The following is a 17,914-nucleotide window of genomic DNA, read 5'->3' on the forward strand; positions in this document are numbered from 1 at the left end:
TCAGGGGTAGCAAATATCCACCCTCAAAGCATATCGTAAAATCTCCTCGCTCTTTGTCAGGTAAACTATTACATTCATGAATAGTTAATAGACAGGTAAGAGGCACTCCTTAAGTAAACACTTGTATAACAATGAGTACAGAAAATTGTATCTGCTGGAGTCACTAGAATTGTCCTTTGAAAAAAACCACCATGCTATGTGTCTTTAGGATGGTGTAAGATATGAACAAAATAACTGAAGAGGCGAAGCAGTCTCCAATGCAGTTCCAAAACTCTTGAAATTTAATGTTAGTGTCCAAATTCAATCCTTTCAGTTACTCAGCAACACTGCCACGAATCATAGTCTTGATACTTCTTTGTTCCAATCAAACCCCTCCATTCATGAAACATATGGCAAGCGGCAGCGGCGGCTCCTTCGCTATGGCAGAGGAGCGTCACCCCCACCCCCACCAGCAGCAGCCGCTAAAATCCTTTAACAGTGAAAGGATAATAAAGTATGTTTATTATCCTTTTGTTGTTAAAGGGGTGGAGCATTGGGGTGACGGGGACGAGGGGAGTGACTGTGCACTCTCCTCACTGCACATTTGTGTTTGGCCGGCCGTCTCGGGCCAGCCAAACACACATGCGCACTGTGCTCTCCCCAGCCCGGCACTCTATTGCCGGGCTAGAGAGAGCAGGCACAGGCTCCCAGTCTGCCTGGGAGTGCTCTCAGCCAATCCTCACGCTGCTCCGAGCAGCGTGAGGATTGGCTGCACGGCAGGCCGGGAGCCTGTGCCTGCAGTGATGAGGGAAAGGGGAGCGCAGCGGCAGAACAGGTACGTTTTTATTTATTAAATGTTTTTGTTACACCCCGACCCCCTTCGCGCACCACCCCTTTAGAGCGCAGCGAGCCACGATAGGCAAACGGCCACCCCTTTACGTATCACTAAGATGATGACAATGTTCCCAAGTCCTCAGTGTTTACAGGTATTTGTTCTGCTAAGAGCCCATCATTTTCAAGCGTAGAATCAGTCAACTCAAAAGCTTTTAGGTAAAATTGTTTCATCAATTTAACTGTGGTGCAACTCCTCATTCTGCTCATATTCTTCGTGAGCAACAGTGTTCCCACCAGATATCATCTCAGCAAAATGACCACATCCTCACTGTGTAACTACAGGCCAACAAGGTACATTCCATCACAGTGCTCTCGTCCTCCATGTGCAACACTAGTAAGTATAAACAGTATCCGAAAGTGCCATCTCCCACCATGGAAGACAATACCCACAAGAAGCCACCTTTACCCCAGGTCCACATCCTCTAGGTGCAATAGTATTACACACACATATCCCTTAATCAAAGTATCAACATGTTCCATTTTCATCATTGGTGCAACTAAGAATTCTCCCTGCAAATTGCTCAATGCTCCCTGTGCAGCAGTGGCATAGCCAGGGAGCTCCTTCTTAAAGCTGCCTCTTCCTATATGTGCAAGACTATTATAACCAAGAATCACGTCTTCAAAGTGCCCTCTTCCTCCTTCAGCCTCCCTGATGTATCCAGAAAGTGTATGTTTAAACTGATCTTTCCAGCGCTCCTCTAACTTTTTGAAGTTCTTGCTAAGATTTTAATTCTTTCTTGTACAACTCTGATCCAACATTGAGTTCACACTGAAAAGCATCCTCATCCTCCATGAGTAACACTCATCAAACAGAAAGCACCACTGCACACTGATCATCTCTTCCAACACGGGAAGTTCTTGCCCAACCAGGAAACATCTCCTAAAAGCTCATCTACTCTATGGGAAGCTCTTGTACAACCAGAAAACATCACTCAAAACTTCTCACCTAGTCCATGGGCAGCTCATATTCAGCAAGCAAACATCCCTGCAAAATGCTCATCTTCTCCAGGAGCACCTGTTGTCCAACCATTAAGCATCCTTGCCAAGTACTTACATACTTTATGGGGTAGTTGTGTTCAACAAGCAAACATCCACGCAGAGTGCTCATCTACTCCATGGATATCTGTCGTGCTATCAGCAAACTTTCTTGGAATGTCCTCACTTTCTTTGTAGGTAGCTCTTGCTTAGCCCGCAAACATCCCTGCAAAATGCTCACTTACTCAAAGGGAAGGTGTTGTTCAACAAGCAGACGTCCCAGCATAGTGCTCACTTCCTCCATGGGCAACCTTGCCCAACCTATAAAGTGACCATATAGCAAAGCATTTAGTTTAAACCTGTGACAAAATCCATTTACCATAAAGTAGAATATCACCAGGGACCCATTTTCCTAGAGTTCAAATTCATAAGATATGCCTGATAGAATCTAGGCATCATTCATTGCTAATTTTCTGAAAGTTTCTAATTTTCTGAAAGTTCTTATATTCAAGAAAACAAGAACCGTACGAAAGGCTTTCTCAGTTTGAATGCCTAAAGTTTGAAATCTTCGTCCGACCTACATCAAACCAGAAGCTTCCCAAAATGTACAGAATCTTTTAAGATGTGGCTATTTGTTAGTCAGTTGATCATCTGGCATAGTCATCAAAGCCACTCATTCTCTTGATTATCTGCTTTACATAGCACTGGGATGCCTTTAGGGCATTACGAGCTTGTAGAATAAAATAAACTCAACTAGATTAAATGAAATGTACCTAAAGTAATCGTAACTAAACTCAACTAAACCGACAAACATCTCTGCAAAGTTTTCACCTCCTATGTGCACCATACTATTTTCCAAGCAGGGAACATCTGCAATTGTTTGTGGTTCATTTTTATTTTCTGTTTTCTAGGGTGGTCCCGGACAACTTGGTTTCCCCGGGGTACCTGGTCACCAAGGAATGGCTGTAAGTACCTTATTGTGATAACCTGTAGCATGCCTTCTCTGCTAATTACATTCACTCATTTCCCTGAAGAACTGGCTTCTGTACCTCATTGGAGTGTGGTCCATAAGGCTCACAGACAGGCCCTCCTCACCTTAGCGACAACAGGAAAAGGAATCAAACGCACCATCTGCTATTAGTCATATCAGTGCATATGTTGTGGACATGATATATATTTAGGGATTCATTTTGAGAGTTGGACCCAGGATATTTTGCATACTACAGTGAAGTATTTCTAAGGAAAAACTGGAATTGACTATAGAGTATTGTTTCTATTTTATGTTATGCATTTGGCACACTATATTCCTATAGATGTCCTGTGGCTTTGCACATTCATAGAATATTAGTGTAGTAGTGGTAATTCTGTGGTTTTTACATTACACCTATGAAAGGGCTTTAGATTTTTTAAGTTACCTATATAATACCATATCTCTGTTATAATGGTGTGGATTTTGAAAAGTAACATACACTATTTGTCTGGTGCTTAATAGTAGTATATTATTTATTTAGTTTGTGGATTGGCGATTCCATAGTGAAGGTCTATTCATTTGCCGCACTGAGGTGCACTATTCCCTTCTTAATTTGGTGGATTTGGAACACAGAATCTATATATGGTCGAAATGCTGTAATGCTGTTGATGTGGGACAATGCCAGTGCTTAATTTGTGCTTGCTGTTTCCGGTGCTGAGCACCGGCACTTATTTGTGAGGGCCGGGGCTTATTCTTCTGCCTCAAGCATTTGCTGCGAGCAAAAGACACATACTGGAAAGATGGAGGAAGAGAAAAAGAAAAAAAGCGTCACTAAGGTAGAAAACTGCCAGAGTCAGCTGAAGGGGCAGGGAGTAGCTTTTAATGGATTGAAGAGGTCCGGGATGGCTTCAGGATTACGCTGCCTCAGTATTCCGTGCTTGCACATTTAAATGCAGCAGGCCGCGTGTTTAAGAGGGCGGCTTTGGGCACCGGCACGTTTCTATTTACAAATTAAGCACTGGACTAAGCAGTGCAGTAGTGTTGCGGTCATTAAACGTGCTGCACTCTGCAGGGCAGCATTCTTATGGCAATTTTGTTGGTTTGACACACTCTGCTGCCAGTGGCGATGTTTTGGATTTGGCAGACTGTAGTGCAGTATTGCTTTGGCAATTCAGAAATGAAGCATTCTCTTGATATTCCAGGCAGTAGTGCAATATTCCTAAGGTAAAGACATTTTTATGTTTACAGAATGACAGTGTTCTCAAGTCTTTTGTTCAAAGTAGGTCAGTAGTCCCATTGTAAACTGTGTTTATTTGTTCAGAGCAGTACAATATTATTAAGATAATTGTGTGTTTTTTATTCAGAGAAGTGCAGTTCTCCTGTGTGGTTTTCTTCTTATTAGTGCAGTATTGATATATAGATGTATAATTGTTCACAGTAGTTTCGTTTTCCCTTCGTAAAGTTGTGTTTTTTCACAGAAGTGCAGCATTTCTACCCATTTGGTGAGAGTTTGGCACACTATGCGTACATCATTTGGTGATTGGTAGCAAAACGTGTATATCTCCTTGTAAGAGCTACGCTTTCCAGTAATAGTAATGCCCCACCTTCTGTGTCATTGTCCTTACCTGGCTGACCTACCCCGTTGACTGAGGTAGCTGTGCTTCAGTCGGGTGGCTGTGAGATGTGGGCAGAGGACCACACGTGTCTAGCTTTAATACATGGGCTATACTCACGTTTCTTTCTTTTTGTTCTTAGGGTCTGCCCGGACAACCAGGACCCAAGGGAGGTGTTGGTGACAAGGTATGCGCCCATTGACACTTTTGTCCCAGTACTATTTCTTCCTTTTCCAAATAGAAACCTTTTGTTGGCACACTGCATAGGAGTAACAAAAAGAAAGTCTTGCGCCATAAGCTTTTTGCTTGACTGGCACCATGATGTGACTGCCTTGCAAGAAACACATCTCCGGAGAGATGAGGACCATAGATTATGCCACAAAATGTATCCGCTCATGTACAGATTATCTGCCACCACCAATCATAACGGGGTTGTGCTATTTTTCCATTCCTCACTAAAATTTCAACCAGTTGTCTGCAAAACTGATTGTGAGGGCAGAATAGTTATAGTGAAAGGATATTTGGCGGGCTGCCTGTCTACCTTTGCCTCCATATATACTCCTAATTCGGGACAAATCCCATTTTTGCAATCATTGGTTTTATTATTGAGGAGGTTTGCAGATGGGGAGGTTTTCTTAATGAGGGACTTTAATCTCACTTGGGACCTGGAGAAAGACAGTACATACCCTCACAGGGCTTACATGGGGAGTTCCCCAAAACTTTAAAGCAAGCTTTCTCCTCATTGGGGCTGGTCGATGCTTGGAGGACCCTCCATCCGACAGTACGCAATTATACGTTTTTTTTCCACACCCTCACAGCTCCTATTCATGACTGGACTAGGTCTTCATAAGCAAACCCCTTGTGCCATTGTTGGTTGAGGCTGAGTTTTACCCAATCGTTCTTCTGATCATGTTCTGGTGAGTTGGACAATAGAATGGGGAACCCCTCCACCCAAGTACCACCGCTGTTTTTTTTTCCCAGCTCCCTCACTAGGGACCGCCTCTTTAGAGATTAAATAAGGCAAACGATTAAAGAGGTTTGATTTTTTTTTTAACAAACACCAAGATACAAATTTTGCCAATACTTGGGATGCATTTAAAGCGCGGTGATAACTCAGCAAGCGCACTGCCCTTCAGTCTACACTAAATAAACAAAGAGCAACAGATAGACTAGCCTTAGAAGATAAGCTTAAGACCTCTGAAAAAGGCCACAAGGAAAGTCCCTCTTTGCCTCATCAGAGGAAGGTGACAGCTTTGAGGGGAAAACTTAATGCTAGACAACTTCAGATCAAACATGAAAAAAATATATTGGAAATATTGTTCAGGGAAATGGTTCCCTAGCTGTCTCTAACGATGACAAAGCCAAAACCTTTATCCAGTTTTATAGATAAAGCTATACTGCCGACCCCGCTGATGATTTAGCCCAGTTATCCTATTTGGATGAAGTAACATTATCCCAGGTGATGGATGTGTTGGGAGAACCAATTCAGGAACAAGAGGTCCAAATTGCAGTCTCTATGCTAAAACTCCACAAATCCCCAGGGCCAGATGGGTTCATCACTCAATTTTAAAAGACCCTTTGTTCAGGCCTCCTATTTGACAGACTTGTTCAATTACCAAGCTACAAACAAAGCAGTTACTACATCCATGAGTGATGCTTTATTCACGGTTATCCCTAAACTGGGGAAAGATCCTCAAGAGTGCGGATCCTGTAGGCCTATAACCCTCCTTAACCTTGATGCTAAACACTACGCAAATTTTTTTGCAACCCGACTTGACGATAATATGCCTGACTTAATACATCCAGACCAATCTGGGTTCAACAAGAGAAGACAAACACACAATAATTTCGAAGGGTGATCCACCTGGTTGAAAAGGCAAATAAGAAGTCAATACCGGCAATCTTACTAGCTCTTGAGGAAGAGAAAGCCTTTGTCCGGGTGGATTGGCACTTCCTTTTCGCACTTTGGGTTCTGTGACAATTTTACTGCAATGGCCAAATCTGTCTATGCTAACCCACAATCACAAGTTCTAGTCAATGGGGTGGGCTCACCTTCTTTTTATCTGAAGATGGGGACAAGACAGGATTTCCCCTATCCCCACTTCTTTTTACTTGAAGTATTGGACCCTTGGCTGCAAGAATACAGGCAACACCCGATATCCAAGGAATCCAATTTGGATCAACAGAGCATAAACTCTCCCTCTTCACAGACGATATTCTACTATACCTCACCTCACCACTCACCTCATTGGAGTCACTTCAACTCAAACTACGCAGGTATGAAGAGGTGGCTGGTTTCTGAGTCAACCTCAATAAATCATTTTCACTCACTCTGACCCTACGTATACAGGAAATGGAGAAACTAGCAACAACTGTCTCATTCATGTGGGACGAAAAACATATCATCTACTTGGGCATTCAAATCACCCACAGAATAGGAGATTTATACCGAGCTAACCCCCCCCCCCATTAGAACAGCTAAAATCGGATTTTAAGTGATGGTCCCCTTGTATATATCTTGGCTGGGCTGTATCCAAGCCCTTACAATGACGGTGTTACCCAAACTACTATATCTATTTCAGGGCCTGCCCATTGAGCTAGACCGCACCTTTTTACCTATTCTCCGCACTCTCTTTATATGTTTCGTCTGGCAGGATTGCAGGGCCAACTTGCCCTACGTATTATTGAGATTACCCAAAGACGCTGGGGGTTTAGCAATGTAAGATATTTTATCTTTACTCTGGAGTAGCTCAACTGCAAGTGATTTCTGAATGGTCCCAATGCACTTCTGATAAACACTAGTTCATTATGGAAAGGGCGCTGATGGGCAGGTATATTTGGAACCCTATATGGAAACCCAGAACACAATGTCTGCCAAATGCCTATGTTAGTACCCCAGTTAAGACAACTCTACAAATTTGGGACACAGTGACAAGAACAGGTGGTTAAACAACCTTTCCTTTCCCCTCCAGTCCAATTCATTATAACCCAGCATTCCCTCCAGCTATGCATTCTGGGACCTTTGACCGATGGCGAGCTGGGGGGTGCCTTACTATTGCTGATCTCTTTCATGGGTGCAACATTCCCACTTTTGAAAATTACCAGCCTGATTTTAACCTTCCTGACTCTCAAAGCTTCCACTACACCCGGTGGAAACACTGGGTCATACACCCGGAAGTCAGGATACCTGCTGCAAGAGATCTCACACCACTTGAATTATTTGTACAGTGTTCTGGAGCCTCCAGAGGATGTATCTCCTTTTTATACTCCTTTCTCCTTTCTCTGGCACGTTCTCGCCACTCTTGCCACATGGCCCTGTGGGAACGCTCTTTAGATGGCCCGATCGTGCCAGGGAAACATGGTTCAACTATTCCGTCCACATGAGGGAGGCAAATTGTTATTTGATTGGTACCTTTATCTGACAAAACTGAAAACAATTTTTCCAGACACCTCAGGTCAGTGTTGGGGAGGATGTGGATCAGTGGAGGATTTAAAACATATCTGATGGGACTGCCCAAGTATTTGCCCTTTCTGGTCAGAAATAGTGGCTCAGATCAAAGATATCCTGGGCTATCCGAACCTGAAAACTCCAGCCTCAACAGTATTAGGCCTACGAGAACCCATGCTTAAACACCAAACATCAGGTGATAGGACAATACTCTGGGTGTGCCTGGGCACTGCCAAGTTATCTATAGCACCACTTTGGAAGAAAAGGAACACCCCATCCCTCACTCAATGCCATGCTCACTTAAAGCAGGCTCTCACCATGGAAAGAATGGCAGACATTATGTTAGACAAATATACGAATTTTGAATATACTTGTGGCATATGGGGGCTCCCCCTATTTGCATGTCCGACACGTACACAAGCACTTCACCTCTTTCATTTCTTATTGCTGGAGAGTGCTTTTCCACTATACTGCACTGTCGCCCTCACTGTGACATGCAAACCTCTGTCCACAGCACTTTTGAAATTTTGATAATGTTGACTTTGTTTTTATTTTGTGTGTGGCCCTCACTCACCTGTGTTCGATTACAGGGGGTTTGGAGGGGATGGGGGGATTGGGGCCTCTAAGTTCTACTGTTTGTGCTTAGTTCCTATTGGATCGACTATTGTGCAAGTGAATAAGGCAAGTTTGCACATCAGGACACCCTTTCATGATTAAATCTGTACTGTCCTTCTACATTTCTACTAGCATATACGTGGTGTCATGTGATACTTATACTGTCGATCTTTGTGTTATACTTGCAAAAAGATAAAGTTTGACAAAAAAAGGAAATCTTTAAAAAAACTGAAATATTTGCAGAAGGCTGAAAATTGACAGGATCTTCTGGCGTATGCTGTACTGATGAAGTGGGCTCAGTAAAAGTATACGGATTGGGGAGGGTACCTGGGCCGAGTATATTGTGCTCCTAACTACGAAAGGTACCACAGAAAGCTCAGAAAATATTAGGTGAGGCTTTAGCGAGGCTGCCTATGAAACTCTGCCAATTAAACTGCTAAATGTGTTGTTGGTGATGGTCAAAGAAGACTGGACCAGAAGGGCGACCTAGTACTGACCATAAGGCTGTCTCCAGTGGTGGGCGCTTGCATGATATTCAAGTGTCTTTGCAATCATCAAGTGGAAGCAGTTGTGGAAACAATGGAAAGGCACTACGTTGGTACTGGTCTACAAGAAAAGCACAAATTGCTGAGTCCATCAACTGAAATATTCATTAATATCTTATAAGGACTAATCTAACTCAGATGGGGTTTTGGAGCTTTATGTCTACTATGCACAGGCCACTGACACTAACTTCCCTGGTAAGAAGGCCTGTTAAGTTGGGAGCTGTGCCACTGTGTTGAGCCTAGGTGGATTTAACCAAGACACTTGGTTGAGTTTGCCCTGTGAACCTATGGGCATGCTGAATAATTAGGGTGCCTCTAATCAACTAGTAAAACTCACTAGTGAGTCTGATAGGGATACCTAGGGTAGAGGGAGAATTAGACGCGGGGAGTTGTCACTCAAAAGAATCTCAAGTAATGGAGGAGTGAAGCAGGGATGGATGCAGGTACTCTTGTTATGCAACAATTACCTTAGTAAACTTACATTTGGTAAGAGCAGGTTAGATTAACCCTGAACTACACCTAATCTCTGTAAGAAAGGGATAGGTGTCTTGTGTTAGGGGGATGATTTAGTGCTTTGTGATTAAACGCCTGCTTGGCTCCAGTGAGCTCCGAGGGTTTCTCCTTGCTTTGTTGCTCTTGACAACCTGTGTGTTAATAGGGAAAAATGAAAGTAGTGGTCATAGACCATGCTTCATACACAAGGAATCGGTATACCAGGCAGTTTTTAGGAGATAGGATTATCCTTCACTTTGACTTACAAATGATAACACTCTTACCAGGGAACCCACAATGGATGGCAGAGTGAGACTCGTGGTTGTGCTGACGAGGGCCCTGAGGAACCTTGGCTTTGTTTACACTGGCTGTTCCACAGCAGCTTTAATAAACATTGAAAAAGCAGGCATCAGATATGTAGCACCAACCTTGTTCTGTAAATTCTAATGTTGATTCCTATGCAGAGAAGGCCCTTATAGTGGAGTGATCGAGGACTTAACCAAGCAGACCGCATGGTTGTGATTTTCCTTGAATGTGGCATAAGATCAGCCGGGTCCGCTTATTTGAATGACACGCCAGTGTGACTTTACAGTTTTTAACATTATAAAGAAGGCACGTTGCTGCAGAAGTTATGTTTACTGGCGTAGAAGCAGCAAGGGTGTTTGTTACCAGAGTACGGCATGCTTTGTGTAGTTCCAACTAAAGGAAGTACTAGCATGTTGCTGTTATGAAGAACATAGTTGTGAAGCTCTTAAGGAAGTACTCAGAAAGGGAAATTGATCATATATAGCCACGAAGGCAGCTCTCGAGGACTGTGAAGCTTCTGCAGATGAAGTGCCTTACATGTATTTATCCTGCTAAAGCTGAAAGATGACAGGGTGGTACACATTCTCACGACGACCCTTTTTGTGAAAAAGGCTATGAAAGGACGAGAGATTTTGCCAGTTGTACAATAGCTCAATCAAATCCTCGCCTCTTGTACTGCTGCAGTGGTAAAGAGAACTGCAGGCTAAGTATAGCTCTCCGTTGTTAAATAAATCATTAACCTGCAAAGCCAAGCAGGCAAAGGAGCCATAAAACGTGAAAACTGTAAGTGATAGCATTTTCTGTAATTTATTTGGCACAAATTTTGTACAACGCGTGCCATGAGATTTATGTACTGTTTTATTGAATAATTTATCTTTTACAATATGTTATATCGTTTTTAGTGAATGTTAAATAAATGTAATTAAATTATGAAAGGTCTCATAAGAGGTAAGTGAGCCCTACAGGCTGCTGAATCCCTTTTATTTCTAAGACTACTTCTCTCCTACAGCGTTTTCCCATAGTATGCCTAGGGACCAAAGACGTAAGCATTGGAAAGAGATACTGGAGTTCATTCTTGGAGAGAAAATTCCTATACAGGTTCCAAGATGGCTTCAAAAACATGCAGTGTCTGTTTCGCTGCATCAGTCCTATCTGGACAATGGATAAAATATTAATAATGCATCAAAGTCAGTGCAGTGCCCGATGGTCCAGTTCTAAGAATGCAGAAGAGGCAGTGTTGTATCCAGCAATCCAGTGTTCAGCATCTTCTCACTTCAGTGTGCACTTAGTTCAGTGTGCAGTGTGCATTGGAGCTGGGAATGGAGCTGAACAAGTCCAGCATGCAGTTCCTCCAGGGCTGGGTATCAGAGTTAATACAGTGTAAGCATGCTCCAGAGTAGGGAATGTCATTCAATTAATTTAGTGTATACATGGAGTCCAATGCTTATTCACTGTGATGTCTCCAATCTGAGGGAAGCCATATAAATGCTTACGTCTGTCTGTAACTTATACAGGGTGAGCCTGGAAGCCGTGGAGAACCAGGATTCATTGGAGCACCTGGCAAGATTGTAAGTCATGTTGTTATTGACAGGTCACTTGTTTTCTTTTCATTTTACTCACCTTCTAGCATCCCTTTTTTAAAAAACCTTATCCTTTTTTCCATTCTAGTTTTCCCACCTCCACTTCCTTCTTTACTTGCTTCATTTGTCCTGTCCCACTTACACATTTTTCCACTTCTTTGAGTCTTCCTTCACTCCTTTCTTCCCATCTCTAACTCCTCACTCCATTTCATTTTTCACTTCACCTGTCTCATCCTTTCCTCTGTCCTCCCTTTTTCTATTTCTCCATTCTTCTTTGCACCCCTGCCTTTCTTACTTCATGCATTCTTAGGTTTTTCCTCCATGACTTATTATTTTCTTCCTTTCTCTCCTCCTTTTTTCCATCTTCCTGCATTCGTTTCCTCTTTTACTCCTTATCTTCCCTCCTTTCTCACCTATTTCCTGACCCTTTGTTTTTTCTGCCTAATTTCCTCATTTACTCTATTCTTCCCTCCATCCCTTCCTCTCCCTTTCTCAATGTATATGTTGATTCAGTTGTCGACTTCCATCCACAAGTCTATTACACATTTGGTATGGGATAGTTTCAGAGGCTTTATTGACTCATACAACACCTTCTCATTTCTAGCCCCTGCTCATCCTAGCTCCACTGAAGTGTACTCCATACAGCCTGTCCCTAAACCTGTTGCAAAATGGAGGAAGTTAAAACAATTCTTGCTGTAACTCCTAGACTTATGTGTACTACAGGAACAGAAATTGGGTCACTATGCACTGTTCTGCAACTTGGATGAAGCTGTCATTTTGTAAATTATGTTTCTATCTGTAATTTCTTTCAGGGTGAGCCAGGGCCTCGTGGAGAAGTGGGACCTCGAGGTATTGGTGGACTCAAGGTGAGCAATGAGGTGTACTAAAAATTAATGATGTGTCAAACACCCAAGACATCTAATTGTGTCTTCTACAGATGATGCCTTATTGTGTATTTAACCTGCTTGACCAATGATTTTCAGAAGCTGTGTAATCTCTCTGTGCCATTGGTCCAACACTGTCTTCTCACTGGTACTTCATTGTCACCCTCATGTTCCCTGACACAAAATTATTGCTGTATTTGTTTGATGGCTGTCGCTTCATGGTTCTTTTCACTGGTCTGAGTGAATTTGTCCTCTTACAAAGAGCATTCTGTAGGCACAGATTACCAGAACTTGATTTCCACCTAAAGGAACAAAAGATATTGTGACAAAAAGCTTTTTCAATAGGACCCTGAATTTAAGGTATGTAGGTGTCACGCAAAGTTAGAAGAGGTGCACTTCATCGTGTTGGTGTACCACCATCAAAATCACTCAGACCAGAGTGCGGCTCATGTCTTTGAATCATGAGCCCAGTGTTGGGCATATTAGAAGGGTCTGAAAATATGATACCTTGGCTCTAGAACAGTATTTGTGAATGAGACAAGGCCTTTTGACTTTAACTCTATCTCCTACTTTCTAATGCAAAAAAGGTGATGAAAGGAATGCTTGCAAATAGTCTAAACTACTGGCAATCGCTCTGGGTAGTATTAAAACGTATCTTTTTTTGCCCACTGTGCCATTATACACAGAATCCGATATTATGCAAATCAGTACTGACCCTGTTTCACATGGAAACAGTTAGTCTCAACCTGCCAAGTAGAGGCCCCTCCAGAAAGGAATACGAGCAACCTCAGACCAGTTTCATCCTTGTTGGACCTTGTCACTGAGGTATAGCATGGATCCTCTGGGACAGCGAGCAAGGAACCCACATCTGGGTATACCCTTGGCCACTCAATGTTTTGATAGAGGAAGGCTTTATACATTCTAAACCACTGGCAGTCACTCTGGTTAGCATTCCAGCCCATCACTTAAAGTACACATTGAAAAGACAGGCGTAGAGTGATACCCCTTGGGGATCTCTTTTAAGTGATAGAACTGGTGCTAGGAAGAGGCTTAAGCAAACAATATTAGTCTGGTTCATTGCAAAAGAGAATATCAAATCTAGGCTGGTTCCTTCTACTCTTCACACAGATTAATGGCAGCTGAACAGGGTAGGAAATCCAGTCATGCTGAATGTGGCAGACAGATCTAAAAGGGCAAGTATGGCTGCATGCTGTGGTCTATGGTGCAAAAGAGGCTGTTAGCAACGTCCAGAAGTCAATTCTTCATCCCATGTTGGAACCAGAGGGAATATTAACAAATATCCAAAATGCCCAATTCATTGAAATGGGAATAATCACAAGCATCTCCATGCCCATGGTGGCTACTGGTTCTCCTGCAGTGGGCTGAAACTTACTTGCAACACATGGGTATACTCCTGATTTGATTTTTTTAAACATTTTGGAATTCTACCCTTTATATTTTTAGGGGAACAAACTGATAAATTATGGATCTTTTAATATTGACCAGGAAGAAGAAGGTCTAGTAAGCGTGGACTTTTTGCTTACAAATGACCTATTACTATATCCACCATGTACTAATTAGCTTGGAGCATTTACAAAGCTTTGTGGTATCTTCCACATAAACTTGACAAAATACAAAAGAGGCTATGAATCTGACCTTCTAAGGATTTGGAAAGATATTCCTGAGTTCACAAGAGCTACCTAGCAGAGTAACATATTTGACTCTGAGTGTAACAGAGACCATGCATAGTGCCTGCCATTATACACTGGCTGGTACTTATTGTCTCTCTCAAATTTATTGTCATTGTGAATGCTCCTGAATGGTACCAATGTCACTCTCAGTGACTCCCCAGTGGTACTTCACTGCTGATTTGTCTCCTTACTGATGTGTCCCTCTCCATATAAATGTCTCTCTGCTAACTAGCTATGGCCATCCTCATTGACCAAACAAATAGGTCATAGTCCCTCTCGATGTCACCTCAATGATGTTGTTCTCACTCTGAAAGTGCCCATGCTGATATATCCCTGTTGCTCGCATTAACTCCCTTTCCATAGTTCATTATGACACAGAATTACTTCCTGCGAACGTCACTGTTGCTCTCAATGCCTCTCAATTATACATTTTCACACTTGATGACTCCTCACTGATACATCTTTGTGATTCTCACTTTTCCCCTATTGATATGTTATTGTGGCTGTCAAAGATTCTGTAGGGATACGCCATTGTGACTCTCAATGACTCTCTGCTCATATTTGGTTGTTGTTCTCAATTCCCACTTTTCCCAATCTCACTGCTCCTTATCGTCTGTAAAAATCTTAAATATTTAAATGAAGCCCCTTCCTTCAAAAGCCTCCAGCAGTTTCTGAAAATGATCCCCGTTGATTTCTTCAATATTTTCTTCTCTCGTCGTCCTGCCTTCCTTCTCCTATTTCACATATGCATAGCAGTGTTTATCCACAATGCTGTGTCACTCCTTCACCCATATTATCTTTCTTATTTTAGGGGGATCGTGGTGAACGAGGACCTGTGGGGCCTATTGGATTACAAGGGAAAACGGTGAGCTGGATTCTGTGACTGATATAAGGTTTGCCCGAGAAATGGATGTTTTAGCTTTATTTAGAGGAAAGGCCAAAGTGGGGCCAGGGAGCAACCAAATCCACCAACGCACAGTACATAGTGAAGGCATACACCAAAAATGAATCTAATCCCTATGCATACCAACGCACACACACACTTAACCCACTCACCTCTAGAAAATAAAGGGATTAAGAAATTAAATCCCCCAGCAACTCAAATAGAAACACCAAATATCATTGCAGACCAGAATGAGGCATATCCAGGTAAATCCACTGCTATTGTCAGACCCATGAATGCCCAAGTGTGTGAGATACTCATGGATTCCACGGTTGGTGGCACAGCAAAATGTCCAACAAAGTGCCCTCACAGCTCTGACAGAACTTCTTATTGAGCAATGAGGCATCGATCATCGCATAGTTGCCACAATCCCATCCCTAATGGAAATTCTAGAAGAACAACTGGAAATAATTTGTAATGCATCTTTTCGCTGACATACTGGATTGTGGGTATCTACTAAATATGCATGGAAAAAAAAAGTCTTGAAATGTTCATATCTGTGCGCAATTGGGCCTGTAAACAGCACTGTAAAGGACTTGATTCAAAATTACATGGTACTGCAGGGGCATAACTCTGTACACTGGTAGCTGGAAGCAGCGGACCTGGCTTACTGGGTGGTATTCCACATAGTAATCTCTTTTCCTTGACGATTGATCAGGGGCGTAGCTGTATGGGGGATGTTTGCGGTGTACATCCCCCACCCCCAATAAATGTATTTTGTGGAAAATAGTCGGAGGCAGGTGCTTTCAGTCAGGTATGGTAAGGTGTCTGTCGGATTTCACAAGGAATTTTTGCATGAGCTCATACAAAAATGCATGCACACTCTTTCCCTCTTCGCTTTGATATTCGTTAAAAATGCTGGGTATTTTACAAAATATTGTGTTTTCTTGCCCTTAGTATCCCTACTAATCTTCATTCATCTCCCTTTCCACTGCCCCTTTCACGCCTTTCATTTGCCCTGCATGTGGTATAATGCATTTTGACATTATAAGCCGGCGCGATTGTTAGAAAATCTGAAGCTCACCCCTCCCCAATCTTACAGACTAAGCTATGCCCCTGGATTGATGCTCACATTTACCACCTGCGAGCAAGTGGTAGATCTATGCCAGGGGACTGGCGCTTGCCCACAAGTGGGAGTACAGGGGTGGAGAGGAAAAGCATATCATGCTGCCGGTGTGTCCAGGAAGAGAGTAGGGTGGGGGCCAGGGCACAGGGCCAAACTGCATTGTAGCCTATTTGCAAGGCAATTTTACCCGCTGAATTTCCTAGCTGGTAAAATTGGGTCCTTTGCACCTGCACCTGGAAAATCCATGTGCGGCACCAATGGGCCACTCATGAGTGAGGGGAGTGGAAGTCCACACAGGAATTCTTCTGTGCTCCACTTGTAATGACGACTTATATTTCAAATGTAGTCCTAGGGCCTAGTGGTGAAGAGGAATGTCTACAAGGGATATTTCTTTTCTCTCAGAGTGGATTCCAAGGTCCATTCGTATGTGCTTTCAGGTTTCCATAACTTGCACCATTTGCAAATATTCATTCTCTTGCATTGCAGGGGGTTAAAGGTGAACAGGGCCCACCAGGAATCCCTGGTCCACAAGGCATCCCGGGCGTGAAAGGAGACAAGGTACGTATGAGAGGCTGCGCAATAATGCCTGGGAGAGTAGCTGAGGAATACCGAGGATGAAGGTGGAGTGAGGGTGTGGGGTCACAAGAGGAGCGTGGCATGTGGTGGACCTCAGCCGAGCTGGGGAAGAAGACGGTGGATACATGCTAGGTAGCGGTAGATATGTGAGCTACACCAAACTGCATTGACAAAGCACTGGACCTGAGCCTGCATTTTAACATGGCTTTAGTGAGCAGATAGGCCTCATAAGAGTCTAAAAAGATTAGAGTGCTGAGTGTTTAGCATCTTCATGTTAAAAAAACTAAAGGTTTGAGAAACTCATCCCGGTACAACAAAGTGTGAATGCTCCACTGAACCCCTACAACGCTTGCAATGACTTAAGAGTGCTTCAGAGCCTCACCAACAAAGAGCTAAGAGTGATGCAGAGCTGTACCAACGTCTCAAAAGATTTGAGAGTGTTGATGGGTTGTAACAAAGTCTGCAAAGATTCAAGAGTGAAGTTGAGTCTCATCAAAAGTTGCAAACATTCAAGGGTGTAGCAGGCCCTGATCAAAGTCTGCAAAGAAATGTGAATGAGAGGTTCACAGCCTGAAAACCCCATGAGAGTGCTGCTGAACCTAGGGCTCTGTAAAGGAATTAGGTAGAGTACTTCAGGCGGCCTCATCAAAGTGTGGAGAGCTTTGAGAGTGCTGCAGAGCCTCAATAAAATTGGAAAAAATGACAGTGCTGCTGTGCTGCATTACACTTTAGAAAGAGCTGAGGGGTTGTCGGAGCTACATTAATCTGCGTAAACATTGGAAAGTGCTGCATAGTTTGACTGAAGTTTAGCAGATTTGAGTGGAAGCAGAGAAATGCATGGCTAGTCATAAATGATTGTAAACATTTTTGAGTGCTGCCATGCTTGCCGGTTCTTGGATTATTTGTGATTGAGGCTCTGTCTTATCAGTGTCAGAAAGGAGCTTATGTGTGTACCAACCTAAACATAGCTACAAGAAGCCACAAAATTCTCACTGACTCTTTTTTGTATTCTTCTTCCTCAGGGCTTTCTGGGCAAAGCTGGACCAAAGGGAGGAATTGTGAGTACCAGGCATTTGTAGCATGCCTTATCTATTCCTTTCTATTAGAGTGTGATTTCTGGAGAAGGCTTGGCCTTGTGTAAATTAATCAGACTGTTCTGTTTGAATGAGTGTGCTTGTGTGTGACTATGAGTGCCCCTATAAGGGTCCAGTTAATGTCAGTATAGTAAGTGTGTCAAACCTTTTTTGCTAGTGAATGGAGCACATATTCATTTCTAGTCCGTCGAAATTTAAAATGTGAATTCCGAATGATTTCTCCTTATTGACAGAGCTGATAAA

General features: G+C 42.9%; 1 protein-coding gene across 1 annotated transcript in view; it reads left to right on the forward strand.

Annotated features, from left to right (window-relative positions):
* The window catches only part of COL9A2 (collagen type IX alpha 2 chain), a 157,926-nt gene that overhangs the window by 101,005 nt on the left and 39,007 nt on the right, over positions 1 to 17,914 (forward strand). The window contains exons 19-25 of the mRNA XM_069223778.1: positions 2,760 to 2,813; positions 4,574 to 4,618; positions 11,352 to 11,405; positions 12,230 to 12,283; positions 14,804 to 14,857; positions 16,488 to 16,559; positions 17,600 to 17,635. Coding sequence (XP_069079879.1) covers positions 2,760 to 2,813; positions 4,574 to 4,618; positions 11,352 to 11,405; positions 12,230 to 12,283; positions 14,804 to 14,857; positions 16,488 to 16,559; positions 17,600 to 17,635 — 369 coding nt within the window. The remainder of the gene's footprint in view (positions 1 to 2,759; positions 2,814 to 4,573; positions 4,619 to 11,351; positions 11,406 to 12,229; positions 12,284 to 14,803; positions 14,858 to 16,487; positions 16,560 to 17,599; positions 17,636 to 17,914) is intronic.

This window comes from Pleurodeles waltl, chromosome 3_1, assembly GCF_031143425.1.
Source record: "Pleurodeles waltl isolate 20211129_DDA chromosome 3_1, aPleWal1.hap1.20221129, whole genome shotgun sequence".
Lineage (NCBI taxonomy): Eukaryota > Metazoa > Chordata > Amphibia > Caudata > Salamandridae > Pleurodeles > Pleurodeles waltl.